At 42.5% G+C, this 20,045-nt stretch overlaps 1 protein-coding gene across 1 annotated transcript; it reads left to right on the top strand.

Moving 5' to 3' along the window:
* Positions 1-1,694: 1,694 nt before the first annotated feature.
* On the top strand, positions 1,695-8,995 carry DYNLT3 (dynein light chain Tctex-type 3). The gene is made up of 5 exons (XM_048288916.1): positions 1,695-1,802; positions 2,795-2,836; positions 4,657-4,780; positions 5,728-5,805; positions 6,785-8,995. Exons 1-5 carry the CDS (start codon positions 1,773-1,775, stop codon positions 6,859-6,861), a joined length of 351 nt encoding a protein of 116 aa, XP_048144873.1. The 5' UTR covers positions 1,695-1,772; the 3' UTR covers positions 6,862-8,995.
* The last annotated feature ends 11,050 nt before the right edge of the window (positions 8,996-20,045 follow it).

Genomic DNA, 20,045 nt, shown 5'->3' with positions numbered 1-20,045 from the left:
TTCATCCCTAGCTTAGCTCACAAAAATACTGCAGAGATCACAGAAAAAAAAACCCAAACCTTTTATACTGCAGGAGACTTTCTTTCATGTGTTTTCCTATGACCACATCCATCTGCACTTGTTCATAAAGATATGCTTTTGAAGAGGTTTAGTCTTCAGTTTTCTCCTTCCATGGCCATTAGCAAATACTGGACATGAAAGCTATGTTGAGAACAGGACAATAAAAAATGCTTAGTTTTACTTCCCCCTGTACTTTCATGTTTTTCAAACACATTCTTTCCAAAGAATGTACAATTAAGACTGAACAAGAGACTCTTTTCTAAAATAGGTGTCTGTATGTCCAAACATATTCCACTGATACTGAAACTAGAAGCCTTGGTCTTCTCCGTCATGTTTAATCTGGTTTGGAAATAAAGGAGAAATCAGGAGAAAATGCAGGACGGATCACAGGAGAGAAACCTACACAATATTTCAAGACCCCCCCCCCCCCCCCATAAAAATAATAGTAATAATTTAAAGAACCCACACAGAAACAACAACCCCACCCTTTGAAAATTCTGCAGTTTTGTACGAGGTGCCTTTCCTGTTTCCCAGGCAACTTCAGAGAGACAGCAAAGATCTGATGTATTTATATTTATATATATGTGTGTGTGTGTGTATATGTGTATTGAGTGAAATAAAACTCAAGATCAATTCTTTATAATGAAGGAGAATTTAAAGAACTTGAAATTAAACGTTGCCATTTTTGTAACTTTGGTGGCAACATTACTGGTGCATAATGGTAACTTTGTGTCGGAAACTGACACAAATTCATTCCAAGCAGAGGGAGAGGAAGGGGAACGCACGAACGCAGAGGGGTGTGAGGGCTCCTCTGGAGAAGCCGCTCCTGGGCGAGCTCTGAAGCCCAGCAAAGGGCTTCCCCACAGCAGTAACACAACAGAGAAAAGTTCTCCGCTCTTTTCAGGGACTGTTCTCACCCGCAGTGCCTGTGCCAGGCTGTCCGGCAATGCCGAGAGCCGCAGGAGCGGCAGCCCCGATATCCCTTGCCCCCGGCGGAGGGGCCAGGGGGGAAGCACTCGCTCAGAGAGTCACAGAATCAGAAAATGGTTCGGCTTGGAAGGGACATTAAACACCATCTTGTTCCAACCACCCCGCCATGGGCAGGGACACCTTCCACTAGCCCAGGTTGCTTCAAGCCCCGTCCAACCTGGCCTTGGACACTGCCAGGGATGGGGCAGCCACAATTTCTCCGGACAACCTGTGCCAGTGTCTCACCAGCCTCACAGTTAAGAATTTCTTCCTAATATCTAACCTAAACCTACTCTCTTTCAGTTTGAAGCCATTCCCCCTTGGCCTGTCACCACGTGCTCTTGTAAATAGCCTTGCCCCATCTGTCCTGTAGGCTCCCTTCAGCTCCTGGAAGGCCGCAATTAGGTCACCCCAAAGCCTTCTCTTCTGGAGGCTGAACAGCCCCAATTCTCCCAGCCTTTCCTCCATCCCTCTGACCAACTTGGTGGCACCTCTGGTCTCTCTCCAACATGTCCCTGTCCTTGCTGTGCTGGGGACCTTTCCACTCCTTCCCTTCCCGGCTCGGCAGGGCCTGTCCCGCTCCCGGTCCCCGCGGTGCGGGCGGGTCCGGCCTCCGGCGGGAGCCCCGCCCGGCCCGGCCCGGCCCGGCCCTGCCCGCCCGGCGGAGGCGGAGCCGCGCAGGACTCGCCACCGCCGCCGCCGCCGCCGCCGCTGCCGGAACCACCACCGCCCGTGCCGGGGCCATGGAGGATTTTCACCCCCACAACGACGAGGTAGGGCCGCCGCCTCGCCCGGCGCGGTGCCCGGGACCCTCCGCCCGCCCCAGCCCCCCGCGCCGGAGGGGCCGGGCCCGCGGCCCGCCGGCCTGCCCGGGGCTGCGGGTGGATGTTCCCTCTGGGAAGGAGCCGCGGTGCGGGACGCTGCCGCGGGGCTGTCAGACCGCGGCCATTTTTCCTGGGGAAAAATCCCATTTCCTTGGGAGAGCCCCGAGAAGTGCCGGGCCCGGTCAGAGCCGCGGGCTGGTCCTGCCGGTTCGAGCGGAGGAGCCGATCCCTCCCCGGCCGCCGCTTCAGGGCTCTGGCCACCAGTTTTCATTTAAAAATAAACCAAAACCCCAAACAAACATTAATGCCCTTGAGGTTTCCCCTGCCCAAGTGTTTGGAATTCGTGGCTGTGAAGTGGCGGGTGACACAAAGGAACGTGCTGTGATTCCTTTGGGAGCCAAGCCAAGTGCCCATGAGCAGGATAGAGTAGAAAATAGGAGGCATTAAAACCTGCAAGCTTTTTCTGTGCTTGAGAAAGGTATTTGGGTAAGGTAATGACTGTGCGTACCAGTCTTTTTGATATTAGGTTTGCAAAACCGTGTTTTACCCTCGGGAAGCAAGAGGTAACCTGTGGGTTAGCAAGTTTGTGACTCCAGTAAAAACACAGGTTAAGACCCAGAGGAGAAGATTTGTTATTTAGTTTTTTCCTGGAGAATATTCCCACGACAAGCATAGACATGGTGGAATTTGATCTTTACGGAAAATGTAAAGTGAACCTGTTTCGAAGTTCACTGAGGTCTGAGCTTTTTGGTCCCACTCAAGCATACTAGAAAAGCAATACTAAATAATATATGTATGGAACTGGGGGAAAAAAGTAAGATTTAAAAATTATACTAACAGACTACAATGCAAATAACCAGACCCTAATCAGTTCCTTAGAGTAAAACTATATTTTGTTTACTTTTCTGACAAAAAATGACAATAATTAACTTCCGTTGCAGATGATCTTCAATGCTGATGAGGCCCACAACATAGTTAAAGAGGTATGTTTTAACTAACAGCTGTATTTTAAAGAAATTCTTTACCATACCTTGCCCTGTAGTGAAAGCAGTTATTTTCCTTGACCATCCCAGGTAAATATAAAATGATATAGAATTAGTATTTATATAAAGACAGTGATTAACTTGGAGCTGCTTTAAGGTTCATCTGATTGCTGTCTTCAACTGCCTAAAGAGGAGAAGGTAGATGAGAGGAGAGCCAGATTTGCATTACAGTGGAAAGAGTTGGGTGACAGTCACAAGCTGCAAGGGAAATTCACTCTGATTTGTCTTTTCCCCTATATCCAGCTAGACAGAATCCAGTCTCTGGAGAGGCTGCAGGGAGAGCTTGTGGAGTCTCCATCCTTAGAGATCTTTAAAACTTGACTGGACAAGGCTTTGAACAGTGTTATCGGACTTGGGAGTTAGCCTTGGCATGTGTGGGAGGTTGCACTCTATGAGCTCCTTGTTCTAGCTTTTAAAAAACATTTTTACAGAGAAAGAACAGGCTGGAATGAGCAGCCTGATAGTCTAAATTAAATACCTACTTACTAGAGAGTGACTAATGAGGAGCCTGGGGCTTACAGATGCTCTGAGGTTTTGTGGGGAAGTGGTGTTTTGAGACAGGAGTTTCTAGAGGGGCTCTGCAGGTCCTCTCCCACCTGCGCTTTTGAAGCTGCTCCAGTACACAACAGCAAGCTCTTGGATGTCAGATAAACAACAATTCAGCCCTTTATGTAACTGTTCCTGCCTTGTAAAGCCAAATACGGTGTGACACAGTCTTCAGGCACTGGGAGTAAAGCCAAGTGTTTCTGCCTCTTATTGGAAGCTTAACCAGGGCCAAGGAACTCCAGCACTGGGTACATTTCTGGAAGGACCAAAATCCCTGAGAGTTCTTGTCCCTCTTCTGCCTTCTGTTGTGTTTTGCGAATGTTTGTTTCCACTGACTCCTTTCGCCAACTTTGTACAATGTGGTCAGAATTAACTGAGCTTTTCAAAATCTGGGACACAGCTCTCTTACACAGCCTGTTAATGGAGGATTAGTGCATGGGATACATCTCACTGAATCAGAGGAGAACACAGTTTTATTTCCCTCACCTTTTCCAGGGTTGTGTTTCTTAAGCGAATTCCTCAACTTTAAGAAGTATCCATCAGCACATAATTCTGAATTTCTTAGGAGCAGAGAATGCAATTTAAGAGTTACAGTTTGAGAGAAGGATTTTTGTTCAAACGTTTTAAGTTTAAGCAAGGACTGGCCAATCTGTAGCTGTGAGAGATCATCCAATTTTCAAGCAGCTCAGATGTTTCTTGTGCTGCAAATATGATCCTTGAGTATCTCTCATACCTTTCCCATCTTTTAAGCAGGGATGTGCATTTCACTGCTGTCACTGTTGCTCTAAAGGTTTTGGAATCTTGCTGAAAGGTTGGCCAGCCCAAGCTGATTAGTGATTTGAGTAGTGTCATCCCCATTACAGCAGCTTCTGAAAGCCAAGCTGGAGCAGGCAGTCATTAGGAACAGCGTTAGGATTTTCACTGGTAAATAGATCCATTCACTTGTATCCAAAACATATGGCTGAGGCATTTCCTGCAAGAAATGTTTAGTCAGAGCCTCATTTTTATTCCTGTGATATTGTGATAAATATGTACTAAAAATAAATTTTCAAGAAGGGTCATTTGACTTCCCATTCAGCAACTGATACTTGATGAGCTTGAGTGATTTAAAGTAACCTAATTGTCAGAAAAAAATTCCTCAGATTGTGCAAAACATTTTAAGACTCTACATTTTGAAGTATGTTTACTGTAATATCTTTTCTCCTCTGTTTTAGTGCATAGAAAGTGTTTTAGGCAAGGCAGATTATAATCACAACAAAGTCAACCAATGGACTGCTGCTATAGTAGAACAGTCGCTGACACATCTGGTGAAACTTGGGAAAACCTATAAGTACATTGGTAAGTACAAGCAGCTGTACTTGTACCACAGGCAGTCACAATAAATAATTGCCAAAAGGTTCAGGGGAACCCTATAAACAAAGCAGAGCAGGTACCTGAACTCTTCTGTTACACAGATTTTTAGTAATACCTGTGGTAAAGCTGTGGCAGTTTTACCTGGGCTGAGCATCCTGGCAACACTTAACACAGATTACATGTTACATGGTCTTTCCTGATTGTTGAGCAACCCCAAGACAATTGTGTCAACCTTTTAGTGTCAGTTCAGGAAAAAATTGCTACCTTAAATAAATTTTCAGTCGGATTAAGCCTCCTATAAATACAAACCTCTGGAAGACTTTAGTCCTGTATGCAAGGTCATGTCCCGTTATATTTATGTGTATACCTGTGGAAGGAAAAAGGTAAATAAAAAAGTTTAAGCCACTTTGGCCCTTTTGTGGGGTGCTGATGTAATGGCAAGTGTTTACACTCTGTTCTGTTTTGAAAGTCTTGGACTCAGGTTGTCAGTACTTTTGTGACCATTGCAGGTCCATCTAGAAAAGCTGCGCATTACTGGGGTGTGATTTCAGAGAGGGGTCAATAAGTATTTTTGGGAAACAACTCTCATCAAGTATGACTTCTGCTGTACCTGTGAGGACAGCACCTGCAATCCCATTCTGATGGGCCAAGCCATATCTAAGTAGTTTAAAAGATTAAAACCCATAATCCTATTAGCAAGTGTTTTGTTGAAGCTGTTGTCTTCATGTGAGTGAAAATAATGATGAAATAAGTAACAAGTTCTTAAGGAAAATACTGGGGGCAAAGGGATTGTCAAAAAAGGTTTTGTCTTACCTGAATGCCACGTGCCAGCCCTTTGAAAATGTAATACTGGCTTGAGTTTGTAAATGCTGAGTGATTTACCTCTTCTGCTTTAATAATTAATTCCCTGGTTTTATGACTGTGTCTTGCAGTTACCTGTGCAGTGATGCAGAGGAGTGGAGCTGGTCTCCACACAGCAAGTTCATGCTTCTGGGATACCACAACTGATGGTAAGTTTCTGTGTCTGAACAGAAAATTTGTGGTCAGAGAAATATTACTTCTTGCTCAGCTGTAGTAGTTGGGTTGAACATTTTCAGGAGTGGCTGTGGAAACAGTATCTTTCAGGATGAGATGCTTGTTTACAATCCCAATAGAAATGTTACCAGTCAGTGCCTGCATTAAGAGCAGTTGCTTTGTAAATTGCGAGAAGTGGGAATAGGAAAGCCTTTCACTCTGAAACAAGAGTCAAAACATTTAGTTCTCTCAGCTGAAGCGGCAGAAAACGTTGCTCATAGTAAATACATGTGAGTAGCCCTAAACATATCTGCCTGCTGTGAGGGGACAGCTACTTTGGAGGAAAAAAGAACTTAGTGAAAAGTAGAAATAGTTTGACTTAGAGTATGTGTTTCAGCTGCTTAACTGTCAGCCAGGCTTTGGATGCATTGTATTGCTTCACAATTAGTTCTAAATGGACTTTTTCACAGGTTGAGAATATTACAGGGAAACAATATTACAATAATTTGTTGTCTGTCACAGATTCAGAATGATCTTTTTAGAGGAGGGTGCAAGGTTTAAAACAGAGAGCTTCAAAAAGTCAACCAAGCTTAAAAAAAAATCATGATATGAAGTTAAGTAAACAAACACAGTTTAATCTTCATGTTTCCTTGTCTGATTTCTTGTCTGACTGTCATGACAATTTCAGTATGGGAATTTCAAGGATTTTTGCAAGTCCAGCTTTTAAAGAAAGATACTGGAATGGTGTTGTCCTGTTAACTATCTTAAGCATTCAAGGCTCATGTTGGGTAGCAAACAATGTATAAGTTAATGAAAATGTTTGGAGGAGTTTAGTCTCTTTATAGCCAAGATGACATATTTCCCTTAAATTACAATTTAAATATTTATACTAATCTGGCATAATTTACACTGCAATAACGTGACTGTAGTAAAGACAATGGAATTCTATTTTAATTTTGTAATAATCTCTTCCAGGAACCTGCACAGTGAGATGGGAAAACAGAACCATGAACTGCATTGTCAATGTATTTGCTGTTGCTATTATCCTGTAGCTGACTGGAAGAGAAATAGAAGCAACACCGAAGCCTTTAAAAAAAAAATCATCGTAACATATGGCTAAATATTTCAAACTCTTATTTGTTTCTGTATGAGGAGCATACAGAAGTTCTCTACAGAGAGCATACAGTCTAAGCCAGTTCTCATAGATTAGTTATGTGAAAGCTAGCAAAAGAAATTTAATATATATATATATGTATCTATCTAAAGAGAAAGTTTTAGTAATTTAAATATTTAGAAGTATGTTAATGAGAAGGTGCCACAAAGATCAGTAGAATTTATGTCAAAGCTAATATCAAAGATATTTTATTCCAGAGGAACAAAACACATCAAATCAAAGGAAATATCAAAAGGCAAGCAAGACCTCTCAGGATTATGGTGCCTTTGGGAACAAATTATGAACACAATTCAGAGTGGATATACTGTAAACAATACTGGTTCTCCATGCTTCATTAAACAAAGCAAACTCTCCCTTTGAATGCTGGTGCTTGTGAAATTGCATGAGCATCACTTTTTGGTGAAGCATGGATGTTTACATGGACACTAAATCCAGGTAAGCTTTTCCCCTGGAGGCAGAGGAGAACTTTGCTGGGACAGAGGTGAAATATACCCAGTCCTAGCAGAATTCTAATTTGTCTTCAAATGAAGAGCATAATATTTGTTAGCAATTCAGGGAAACATGCTGGGGATCTGACACCAGCCCTTAATTCATCATTTATAGACCTGAAAACATTCTGAAGGTACTTAAATTTGATTTTATTCCATGATTACAGAATTTGTGACAAGCACTTTATTGATTCCTTATGCAGTAGCCAGGAGCTAGGGCAATATGACTGCACCCACACTCCAAGTAGGATTAAAGTGATCAGTGAGAAGGCACACACATTTCTAGAGGCTCTTGTTAGCTTTGAAAGCATTTATCAAAGTAACATGTCTGTTCTTTCTAAGAGTTTTTCCTACGTTCTCTAGGTCTAGAATTGGATTTTAGTCCTGTGAAGTAAAGTTTTGAGCACTAAGAATTCCCCTTCTTTAAAGATTTATGCAAGTTCTTGACTTTGCTCATCTGATGAGTCTTAACTTGAAGTATTCCACGTGGAAGAAAAGCATTTGCACACCTGCAAGTATTTGCTGGATTGGGGCCTACATTTTTGTTGATAAATGCACAAATTATATGATAAAGAGATGTATCAATACCAAAAATGCCTAAATGATTGCTGCCACTAAGTGGCAGCTGCATTAAGTTGTTTTCTCAGATGCTGCTTAAGGATAGAGTTTTTTGTTTATACTGTATGTCTTTGAAAGAGGCTGGTAACTACCTAACAGCTACTGTAGGGCTGTTTTGAATTTTAAGAAATGAATATTGAAGCACTATTACGCAGTTTTGTTTGGTTTTGGTTGTTTTTCAGATAACTGACTATTAGGGTATGAAACAAGTGTCCTGTGCAAAGAGCAAGCTAAAGAATATTTTGCTGCTTAAATTGTGTATATGTATAGCTAGTGTGACACTACAGAAGGACCCCTGTGTATGTGTAGTTTACAATACTGTTCAAAATACCTTGCTCTGCAGACAAATAAAATTCTGCTTTTACCGAAGTGCGAGTAAAATGAATACTGTAATACTGCATTTGCCAAAGGCAAGTGTTAAGATGTATGTGTATGTTGTACTGACCTTCAAATGTAGATTAATAATTAAGCATTGTTTGGGTTAGAACAGAAATTTCTGAATTAGGTACGAGCATCCAAGAACCAAATCGTGGAACTGACAAAAATACATTAGTTTTACCATATTTGGGACTGTGCAATGTGAAAAAAATATGTGGGATAGCAACTGGAAAAGGTTTGGTCTGATCAGTATGGTTAAAGAAGTGGGTGAGTAAAAACAGTGGCGGCTGTTGTGCTCCTTTTATAGGTATTGAGGTGCAATGATCAGAAGAAATATTCCACATAGCCACTTGTAATCTCATTTAGTATTTTTGCTTTACTTGAAAGCCAGATGCATTGAGTGAGACTATCAGTTTAATGAGGCTTGGTGAAGGTCCTCCTGCAGAAGAACCCTAGAAAATACTGCTTAATTATATGACTGTTTCATTTTTCTTTCTACCAAAAAAATAAAGTTTTGCCTTAGTTGTATTTTTGCTTTGTGTTCTTGATCAATATAAAAAGTAACTGAGAAAAATATTCCTCTTACTTCCCTTCACTTGTATATAACAGTGAGAACTTGGGAAATACATTGAAGCTGCACTTTAGAGAAAAGATCTTGTCAAAGCCTTGTTCCCAGGCTTGCCCTAATTTCTTATACCTCTGGTCTACTCATTTCTCAGACTTCTTCCCCCTACTGTGTCTTGATGATGCATGTTAAAGCTTTTTTACTACAGAAAAATTATTATGAAACTGGGAAAAGTATTTTCATTCTGCATCACATCCTAGTAAACTTAATTAGTTTTCCATCTTTCCCCCACTCTGTAGGTACAAAGAGCTACTTTTAACTCTCCTAACAAATGCTGAACATTATTATCTGCTTTTCCAAATAGTTAATTTCAAGGATAAAAATTATGAATTGCAGACTATGAGAGCCCACAACATTTCACTGGTATTTTCTATAAATACAAGTTTTCTTTGTTGTGGCAATCAGGGGTATGAGTTATGGTTAACAATGGGGGTCTTTTTAACGGGACAGAAGGGTTTGCATTAAGGTGCAGCCCACGTGTATGGAGCTGTGTGTTCCCACGTATGATTTCATGATGAAAGACACCTGCTGTTCTTCCCACCCAGGTTTTGGTAATGTAAACAGAGGAAGTGTGAAAGTTAGGGAGCAGATTTGTTACTTTCCTTCTCATTGCCTGCCGGGTGTCTGCCAGTGACTCATTACCTTTCTGATGGCTGTGATACCATTACACTCGATCTGTGCCACCAATACGAAGTCTGATGTGTTCAACTCAGATTCAGGCAATCTAAAGCACTTCACAGAAGCCACTGAAATCCCAGCCCACAGCAAGGCAATGTGGGGTTGGATGTGAATGTCAGCACACTGATATTTTAAATACAGTATAAGCTCCTGGTAGCCTGTATGCATCAGTACAGTGGCTGCCGTACAGAGGCAGACAGGGTTTGTTCTAATTCGAGAGCAGTTCCTGTAATGAGCAATTCTTACCTGATTATTGGGATGTGCCTTGCTGCCTCCTGTGCAGTCTGACCAGGTCATTTTGTTCCCATTTAATTTGGAGAGGTGTTTTTTAGCACAGTCATGCTGTGATACAAGTACAGAGCCAGTCTACACCCCCATCAGAATATTCTGACTCAGGAAGCTCTGCCTGTGTGCTGCAGGACATTCCCAGCTCAAAGCCAGCACCAGTTTGTCTCTCTGGGAGTATCTGAGCTCAGATGCAATATCCTGTAAATGCAGCAATAAACCCAGTTGTACAGCGGCTCCAAAGCTGTGCAGTTACATTTATACCTGATATTGTTGCCTGTGAGCTGCTCTGCCTGCTGGGTCTATGCCAGGTGAGTGTCTGTGGACATTGGTAGTGTATGGAAAGGTTTCTTCCTCACAGAAGGCTGCAGCCAAACAAAAGGAGATTTTTTTATACTTCAATGAATCTAAATCACCATTGAGTAACTGGAGGTTTTAGCTCACATGTTCAACCAAGCATCTGTTTTCAGACACAGGATACATATGTGGCAGCAGCTTTATTTGTACATTAAAGTTTTCTAAAAAGAAACAGGGTCATGAGCAGTCACGACAAACATGCAAGCACGTGATAGAGGAAGTTCTAGCAATGAAAATCACAGGAACTGTGAAATGGTACAATGTCAAAAACAACTATGGATTTATAACACGAGATGATACAGGGGAAGATTTATTCGTTCATAGAACTGCCATTAAAAAGAATAACCCTGAAAAATATATCCCAATCTTAGGAGATGGAGAAGTAGTAGAGTTTAAGATAGTGTGAGGAAAGAAAGGGTTACAAGCAGCAGAGGTCACTGGGCCTCGTGGTGCTTCTGTGAAAGGCAGTATATATGCTAAAAATCATAGTCATGTTAGACAATATCCCCATTATAAGCACCCCGTACAGCCTCCCTTTCCTAATCCCACCTTTCCCTTTTACCCTATACCCAATATGAACCCTTTCCTAAGTTTACCCCATCCCCAATTTATCCCTAACCAGTTTTTCATCCCATGGCTTCCCTATACAATTCCCTTTCCCTGCAACTCCTCTCTGATGTCGAGGGAGGAATGAAGAGAGAGAGGGAAGAATTTAATTATTGTTGTTTAGAGTTCCAACAGGTACAAATTGAAGAAACCCTCTCCTGCCTCAGTTCCCCACAAAGCATGCTCAGAAAATATCCATTTGGACATTAAAAGACTCAAGAGGGTGGCTTGTTTTGTTTTGAAACTGTCCTTGTTATTTCATGTTTATCCAGTTGTTTTCAATGTTAAGTTTTAAATCTCTTTTTGTTAAAAATAAACAGGTGAAATGTCAGGGTCCCTCCCCCCTGCCATGTGGTCCTGGGAGAGGGGCCCTGGGGGGGAGGCAGGGGGTTTCTCTGCCCCTGGTCAGCCTCATTCCCCGTTGGTTGTTTTGTGTTCCCCTGCACGGGCAAGGACCCTCGGGTCCCGTGATTGAGCAGTTCCTCAGCAGAGCCCCAGCCATGCAGCTGGAGAAATAAACATCTCTGAAACATCTATCAATAATCCATCCATATATATTTCTTTTCCACCGCCCTCGTTGTCTGATACACGTGTTGCAGCTGTGCAGTATCCCCATTGCATGCTAGAGGACATGCAAACACCCTGAAACTCCCATCCCACAACTAACCTAGAATGACTTGAAAAGGGGAATCAGTCACGGAAACGCCTCACTGGTTATTATGGTTTGTGTCAGGCACTTACAGTCACCCTCATGCAAAGGAGCAGCCAGGGTCACAGAGCACAAGTACTTGAAGCAAAAGGGAAAGGGAAGATTTGTAGTGACACCAGCATTTTAAAATTTTAATTTTTATTATATTTTTAAATTAATGACAGAGTTTGTAATCTATGCTTTTGAGGCTTCACAGCATTGAGACCATAGAGTTCAGAATCAAAGCCATTAAAATCCCTCATCCAGGGGGGGAGGTGGTGAGATGGACTTAACTGGCTCAGATGCAACATGTTCAAACATCTTTCTAGTCAGCAGGTTCCCATGGGCCTATATAGCATATAATTAAAATAATTTCTGAACAGCACCTCCTAGAGTATGAAACATTATCATGCTAACTGCAAAACAGCCATATATGCTTAACCACCTTAGGAAGAAATTAAACATGCCCTGCTCTGTGATTTTGTAGTTTACTGCAATTTTTGAGGCATCCGTTACTCAGTGTTTATTCATGACCAGCTGGGTAAAATTAGAGGTTGGGGGAAGGGTGATGAATGAAATTAAATCCTTATTTGACAAAAAGTAATATGATCTCACACACACACACACATATATATCTAAGTATGTTCATCTCTTTTTATTTATCCATTTCCCTAAAAATTTTGAGTCATTGAGACAATTTTGTTCATTTAGAATTTCATCTCTTGTTGCTTATTTCCACTTCACCCATGTCTAGGTATCAAGACAAGGACTCCAACAGCGTTCATACAAACAAATATCCTGACCAGAGATAATAAAATTCAGCATTTAGGTATTAGCCATCAGAAGTGAGAGGGTGAGGCAACAGCAAGGCTGTGGCTGCCTCTACCGGTGCTCACAGCACTCTGCTTGAAGCTGTCATGGCTTTATCCAACCTCTGTCAATAACTCTGGGGGCTTTTTTCTTGCTGTGTGAGCTTCTACAGCAGCTGTTGAAAGTGGTCTGGCCAAATCTCACAAGAATCTGCTGCAGAGTTTCAAGTGAGGTCATTTTTTCATCTAAAATATCTTCAAGACTATGTAAGAACCTCACAGATCAATGCTGTAATAGCTGTATAGTGTTCATGCTTGAGTTAAATATTTTAGGAAATGAATCTTAAACAGTAGGCACAGTTGTAGCTGGGTGGACTGGTGATGTTGTGAGCAAATTATAGTTGCCTATTTCATGGTACTCATTGCAGGTCCTCTGAATGATAGTTGAAATGATTTTTTGTAGGGAAAAGCTTTGCAAAAGCTGGTTTTGGAAAGGAAGGAATTGAGTAGCTTTAATTTAAGGTTTATATCTGGATCAGCTGAGGCTTAGGGATCAGAGATGAGACCTTCCAAGCTCACCTCTTTGTAGCATTGCTTTGACATCATAAGCAACTTATGCAGTTGCCTTAGGGCCGTCCGTGTGTGTCTGTGCAAAGTTTAGGTTTCATTTGCATAACAACTGGAAAAAGCGTGCTTTCCAGTTTGCTCTCCATGGGTTGCTCCACATGAAGCAAACCCAGACCTCTCTGGCAGTTCTGCTGCTGCTGGTTCCAGGCACAGCTACAGCAGGAGAGCAGTGGGCTGGGGTGGCTGGGGTGAGGCTAGCCAAGGAGGAAATGCCCCAGCCAGCTGCAGGCTTAGGAGTCGTAGCTATAGCATGTAACAGAAATTTGTTACACAACAGCCAGGGGCAGTTATGGTTGTGCCATTCCTCTTGAAACCCATATTTTCTGTGAAATTCTCACAGCCTCCAGGAAACAGGAGGCTGCCAACTGCCTGTCTTTGCTGGCTCGCAGATACCCCACAGATGCTCTTTTTTCTTCCCTGCTGGGAATTTCAGACTCGGGGCCACAGCTGCAGCTGTGAGCTGGGTGCAACAGTCACCTGCCCATCTTCTGACTTGGACTGTTTTGGTATTACCTGTTGGGCCCAGTAAAAGTAAGCTTTTGTACACATGCTTAACTACAGATATTACATACTTTTAATAGCAGTGTTGCTGCTATTAAAAATGCCTTCCCTTTAGAAGAGACACAGGACTGATATTCATGTATTAGACCACAACAGTAATGATATCTATTGATATTGAAGAGAGGTTGGTGAATTAAATATAAAGTTGGTGTTACATATTTCCAACCTCCTTCATCCACCTGCTGCAGCTGGTCAAGGGGCTGTACAGTCTCATAAAAACTTGTACAATGTTTTCTTCTTTATAAGCTGAACCTGAAAGTGAGAAAAGCAAAGAAGAGAAGCAGTGTGAAGGGGCATGGAAAACACCAAAAACTGAAAAAGAAACTGAAGAAAGAACTGACCTTCCAATTTACTTTCTGTTTTCCACATTCCAACTCAAAGAGCCAGCCCTGAAATGCAGTTGAATTTACAAAATCTGGTCTCCATCTCTCCCTTTTTCAGTAATCTGTTTGTTCCCACAGCTCCTCTCTCATTTCTTTAGGAAAATAGATTAAACAAATAAGCCTAGCTTGGAAACTGATCTTAAGCATTGCTCAAACAGTAGCCACTGGAATGTGTGTTCCTGGTTGTCCACAATAGCAGTACCAGTAGTATTGTTCTTCCCATAGTATTATTACTGTATCATCCAGAAGCACCAAGTTTGGAACTATGTCCAGCTACACAGGATATTATTCAAACATAAAAGAAAATCCCAACTACAGTCTCGAAACCATTCAGTTTGACTGTGGAGAGAAAACTGAAATGGATGGACACAGCCAGTCCTAGGAACACAAAGAAGTAATATCAGGCACTCCAAACCCAGCAGTCCTAGAAAGGAATTTGAGCCCAGCAGTTGTCTCAAGATGAGGACAGAGATGAAGGCCTCTGAGGAAGGTCATTGCTGAGCATGTTGGTGCTGAGTGTTGGGAGCAACAACAACTGAGGGGTAGGGACTTTCCTGCTTAGAAAATTTACCCGCAGCATTGAGAGTCACACTGAGGTAGAAGTCAGAGAGAAGAAAGTTTAAGATGAAAACGGAAGAATCAACAATAGTGTAAAATACTTTTTCAGGTATGGATGGAAGAAAAGAAAGTTTGGTAGTTCTATTCACAAGAAATCTTTTCTATTAGCTTTTTAAAATATGAATGCATTCTTGAGTTGGGTGGAGAACAGGACAATGAGGTGAGAGGTTCCCTTTGTAGCTTGTGTGACATTTACAAGGTACACAAAGTCCTGGGCGACCTTTCCCATAGACACTTTCCTTGGCAGGAGTAAATACCTATTTGGCATGTAAGGCAGCTGGTTGCCAGCTTGCCCTGCCAGTATTTTCTCTGCTGTACCATTCCTTATGTAGTTACAAAAGCAAAAGCTGTCCCTGTTAGCTGGCAACGAAGAGTGTTTTCATCATTTGGTAGGAGAAGACTCAACAGCTTGAAAGAAATTAAAGGGCTGTGGACATTACCTAAATAAGGAGGGAACATCTGTTACTTCTGAAGGGGAAGTGACATCTTAGTAGGTTACAGCTTAGTCTTTGCAAATGACTTGAAAGTAACATGATGGCTTTCATAATTTTCTTGGGTTTGGGGCTGGTTTCTGTTGCTTACATAAACGCAAGTGTGCCTGGTACATTTTCCTGGTAGTCAGTTGCCTATATCTATCACCCTCTGACTAAGTCTGAGAAATGCAGATTTTTTATGCAGTGTGAACAGTTGGGGGATGGTGGATTTTTTTACCCAGTCTCACAAGCTAAGACTCATATAGTGTCTGTCATCATGTCAGCCATACCCTGGGCTGCATCTACAGCAGTGTGGGCAGAAGGTGAGGGAGGGGATTCAGCCCCTCTGCTCTGCTCAGGTGAGACCCCACCTGCAGTGCTGAGTCCAGCTCTGGGGTCCCAGCACGGGAAGGACCTTGGAGAGGGTCTAGAGGAGGCCACCAAGATGATCAGGGGGATGGAGCACCTCTGCTATGAGGAAAGGCTGAGAGAATTGGGATTGTTCAGGCTGGAGAGGAGAAGGCTTTGGGGTAATCTAGTTGTGGCCTTTCGGTACCTGAAGGGAGCTGATAAGAAAGATGCAGCAAGACCCTTTACAAGAGCCCGGAGTGACAGAACAAGGGGGAATGGGTTCAAACTGACGGAGAGTAGGTTTAGATTGGATATTAGGAAGAAACTCTTTACTGTGAGGGTGGTAAGACACCAGGACAAGTTGTCAGAGAAGTTGTGGCTGCCCCATCCCAGGAAGTGTTCAATGCCAGGTTGGATGGGGCTCTGAGCAAACTGGTCTAGGGCAGGGTGTCCCTGTCCATGGCAGGTTGTTGGAATGAGATGATCTTCAAGGTCCCCCTCCAACCCAACCCACTGTATGATTCTGTGATAATCTCCCTCCAAGATCTCTCCCCAAATGTTGCTACAAAGATCTCCTCTCTAATCCGTCACTGCTACCTGTACCCTGCTTGCTCACAGTTAACCACCCCACCCCATGGAGGTTTTAGAGCATAAAGCACTTACAGAGGGCAGCAGTGCATAAAGGGCTTTAATAGGATATTGTCTTTTTGCAGGCTATATACAAGGAGCAGTGGGAAATGCTGTAAATACACTGGTGTATTGGCCCTGTACTGCAGTGCTCAGGCCAACACTCATCACTGTGGTTACCCAGGAGGACAGCGTGGGGGTTCAGAGTGTTTGCTTGGGGAAAAGCAGCTGGGATGCCCCAGGCAGTGATGTGAGGCTACACAACAGACAAACCCACAGAGTCAGTTCATTTAATATGATGGCCTTTACAGTGGTACCTGCTGATCATCTGACAGATTAATGCAAATACAGGCATTGGAACATTCATTAAATTACCAACAACAATGACTAATTTGAGGCAAGATTGCCTGGCTATGTTTGCAACACAGACTCAGCTCCCTGCCTCAGAAGATGTGAAATGGCGGGGAAATGGCTCACTTCCAGGAGCAGCAACAACTGGGCAGAGACCATAATCTTTAGAGGTTTCCTATAAAATGAGTACAAGCTAGTACTGGGAAACTGAGCATCAGTTAGCCATCTGCAAGCAGAATGTCACTGCAACTCATGTTGCTGTGCTTTACACACAATTTTTATCATTATTTCCTTTGGATTGTAGCAATAGGTCTTTGCTATCAATTCCTTAATTTATGCATGTGAGTCATGTTGCTGCCCTTTACACACAGTTTTTATCATTATTTCCTTTGGCTTGTAGTGATAGGTCTTTGCTATCAGGTCCTTAATTTATGCACGTGAGATGAACAACAGTGATGGACAATGATCCACATATTTATTTAACCATTTGCAGCTTTATTACAGTGGGAGTATTGCATGAATTTCTAACAGTTGTTGAGAAGAACTTTCATAATTTTGAGTCAGAAAATGGCTGCTCACAACCTGCAGGGTTCTTTTGCTGCTTCCTCAGGAGAATTTGCTTTAGAAAGTGTTTCTCACAGTTGGTTTGCAGTCTCTGCTGATTATTTCCTTTCTGCTGTCTGAGCAAGGGTAAGGTTTCAGAGGGCTTGAGTGAATTCACCACCTGAAAACAGGCTTGAGCTAGCACTGGTAGCCTCAGATGAAAGGGAAGTATAAGAAAAAAGCAGGGAGAGTGATAAAACCTCAGCAGCAGTTGCCTTCACTGACTGCTCATGGGAAGTATCCTGGCCTTGGGTTGTCCTGCAGGGATATTCACTTATGCCCTGGCTCCATGGCATTGCAGGATAGAAAACTCTTTGGTCTATAGAGGTGAAGAGTCTGTGACCTGAAATTGGACAATTTCTGTGCCAAAATGCCCTGCTATTTACACTGGTACTGACAGCTACATTTTGGCCTGTTAACTGCAAGGAGATTATGGCAATTGCCTTGTGCCAGTTCTTCCCTATGTCATTTCTGCACTCAGGAAAATTCCACCTGAATTTTCTCAGTGCTCTCCATCATTCACAGAGAATCTTGCAAAGCCACAGTGCAGATCCCCGACCTTTGCAGGGCCCAGTCTAACTCACAGGAGTGTGAAAAGTCAAAACTAACACAGGAAGCATCCACACTTTACTTGAAAGATGACTTGGCCAAATATGTCGCTGCAATTTGTTTGTTGCAAAGGTCATAAAACTTACAGTGAATGGTATTTGCATAATTTTTGGTCTTAAACCCAGTTGACCTACAAGTTCCTTGCAGGACACTTTGCTTTGTAGATCACTTCCAGAATAAGAAAACATCCCTTCCAAGGAGTAGAGATTCCCCATTCACTGGCCTTTCCTTCCTACATCCCTTCCTCCCTCTATGATAATGATTTGCAAGGTGGCTCAGTATTTTGGGGGGCAGTGAGGTGGTTTTTTTGGCCATGTCCCTCATTTCTGAACAATGAAAATGAAATAAAAGTCAAAAGGAAGGCTTTTTTTACAGGATAAATGTACAAAACTTGACTCACACGTGCTGAAAATCTAGAATACCGCAGCTCACAAATTTCTTTCATTTTAGAATTTAACATTAAAATCATTAAGAAGAAGGAGATCATATTATTGGAGAGGTCCAAAACAGTCTGGTTTGGCAATCCAGAGGTGGCTACTGCCCTGGTCTGTTTGTAGTGACAGGGGAGGCTGCAGCAGAGCCATGTTTTGTGAGATGTGCACTGCAGTGGTTGGAGTTCGGGCTGAAGCCCTCGTGTCTCTCCCTGAACTTGCATTGGGCACAAGCACTTATAACATTGGCAAAAACATCATGAGAGCTGGAGATGTAGAGGAAATCTGCAGAGACTGGGAGAAGGAAGGAATGGACAAGTGAAGCTGGGGCAGCAGCAACTGGTAGAAGAAATGAACAGAGAGAAATCAGCAGTAGCTCTCGGGGTGGAAAGGCACCAGTTTGCCAGGCAGAAGAGTACCAGTGGGAAGGGAGGAAAAGGGGCCAGCAGAGGTGTAGAATGGGACTGGAAAGCATTTGTAATCTTTCAGCAAGTCTTTCAACAATTTTCCACTCCACTGTGATTAATTTTGCTGTTAGTCTGGGCTGGTTTGTGTGTAGTGAATGTAAATGAGACCAGTAGGTTGTTAACATCTGTATCAAATGCAAAAGTGAACGTCTGGTTCATGACAAGTAAATACTGTTGCTTGTGTCTGTGTAACTGATGCTGTTTTACAGAGTCAGGCATGAGGATCTTGATCCTGCCAACCCTTACAGCTGTAGCATCTTAATGTATGCTCCTAAATTCCTTTGAGCATATATAACTATGTGTTCGGACACTTGGCTCTGAATTCTACAAAGAACTCATTGAAAGATGAAAAAATATAAGCAGTCAACATTAACTTGCTAAGAGTACTCCAAAAAAGAGCAGGATCCTCAGAAAAAGTGCCATAATGAGACCCTAATATTATTTCATTTTGTTCAAAAACATGTTGTGTTTCATAGGCAGCTTTTTGTTGGTTTTTTTTTTTTTTTCTGTTTCTAATTTGGTTTAACCCACCATGTGAGAATGGAAAGGCAGAAAATCCCCACCTAGCAGGGAAGGTCTTACAAGACTTCAAAGAGGAAGGTCTCTTTTTCAAATGGGATGGTGTCCCACCAAGCACAGTAGCACTTTTATTGTAGGTTAAAACTTAGGAAAACTTGGATTTCATTTGCCCATATTAACATTTTGCAAGTAGGGAGCAGAGAGAAGTGGGGCTAGATGAGACCCAGACATATCAAGTTCTTGCTTGAATACATTATCTGAGTATGGCCCAGTTCCATGTCCTCTCCAAATCCCCCTTCCAGTTTCCAAAGTCAAGATGAAGCCATTGGGAGCCAGAGCTGCCCGGCACCCTAGAGGGCCACAGTCTTTAAATGTAAGACTAACTACAGTGGATTGGAGAGTGAGAATACCGGTGAATTAACTGCTTATTTCATATGACTACACAAGGGAAGACAGAGAAAAATTATATAAGAAGGGAAGGAAAACATCCCAGGCTGAGGCCGTAAGTGACACCAACTTTTCTATCCCGTTACTTTGAATTGAACCCATAATTGCTTCCATTAGCTGAAACAGTTATTTTAATAATCCAAAACTGGCTTTTCTTGCCCTCAGCAGAAAAAAGAAAAATTTGTCGTTTGAGTAGCTAATTTTTTGGAACTGAAGCAGAGATCAGACTTCAATCCACTTTGTAAACTCAAGTAGAGTGTAAGTTCAACAGTGTGTGAAAGCTTGCTGCCAGAGCAAGCACATTATCTCATTTACTTTGGCTCCCAACAAATAGGGAGCTTAGTAAAGACAGAAGGCAGAATTTTGTGGTGGCAATTGACCCTCTTCAATGAAATATGGAGCTCCCTCAAGTCCTGCTTTCAACCATCCAGTGCCACCCCTCTTGTGCTGCTTCTCTCAGTGG

The sequence above is a fragment of the Corvus hawaiiensis genome, chromosome 2 (genome assembly GCF_020740725.1).
Source record: "Corvus hawaiiensis isolate bCorHaw1 chromosome 2, bCorHaw1.pri.cur, whole genome shotgun sequence".
NCBI classification, from domain to species: domain Eukaryota; kingdom Metazoa; phylum Chordata; class Aves; order Passeriformes; family Corvidae; genus Corvus; species Corvus hawaiiensis.
Note: the sequence above shows the minus strand (reverse complement) of the source record. Positions and strands in the feature narration are given on the sequence as shown.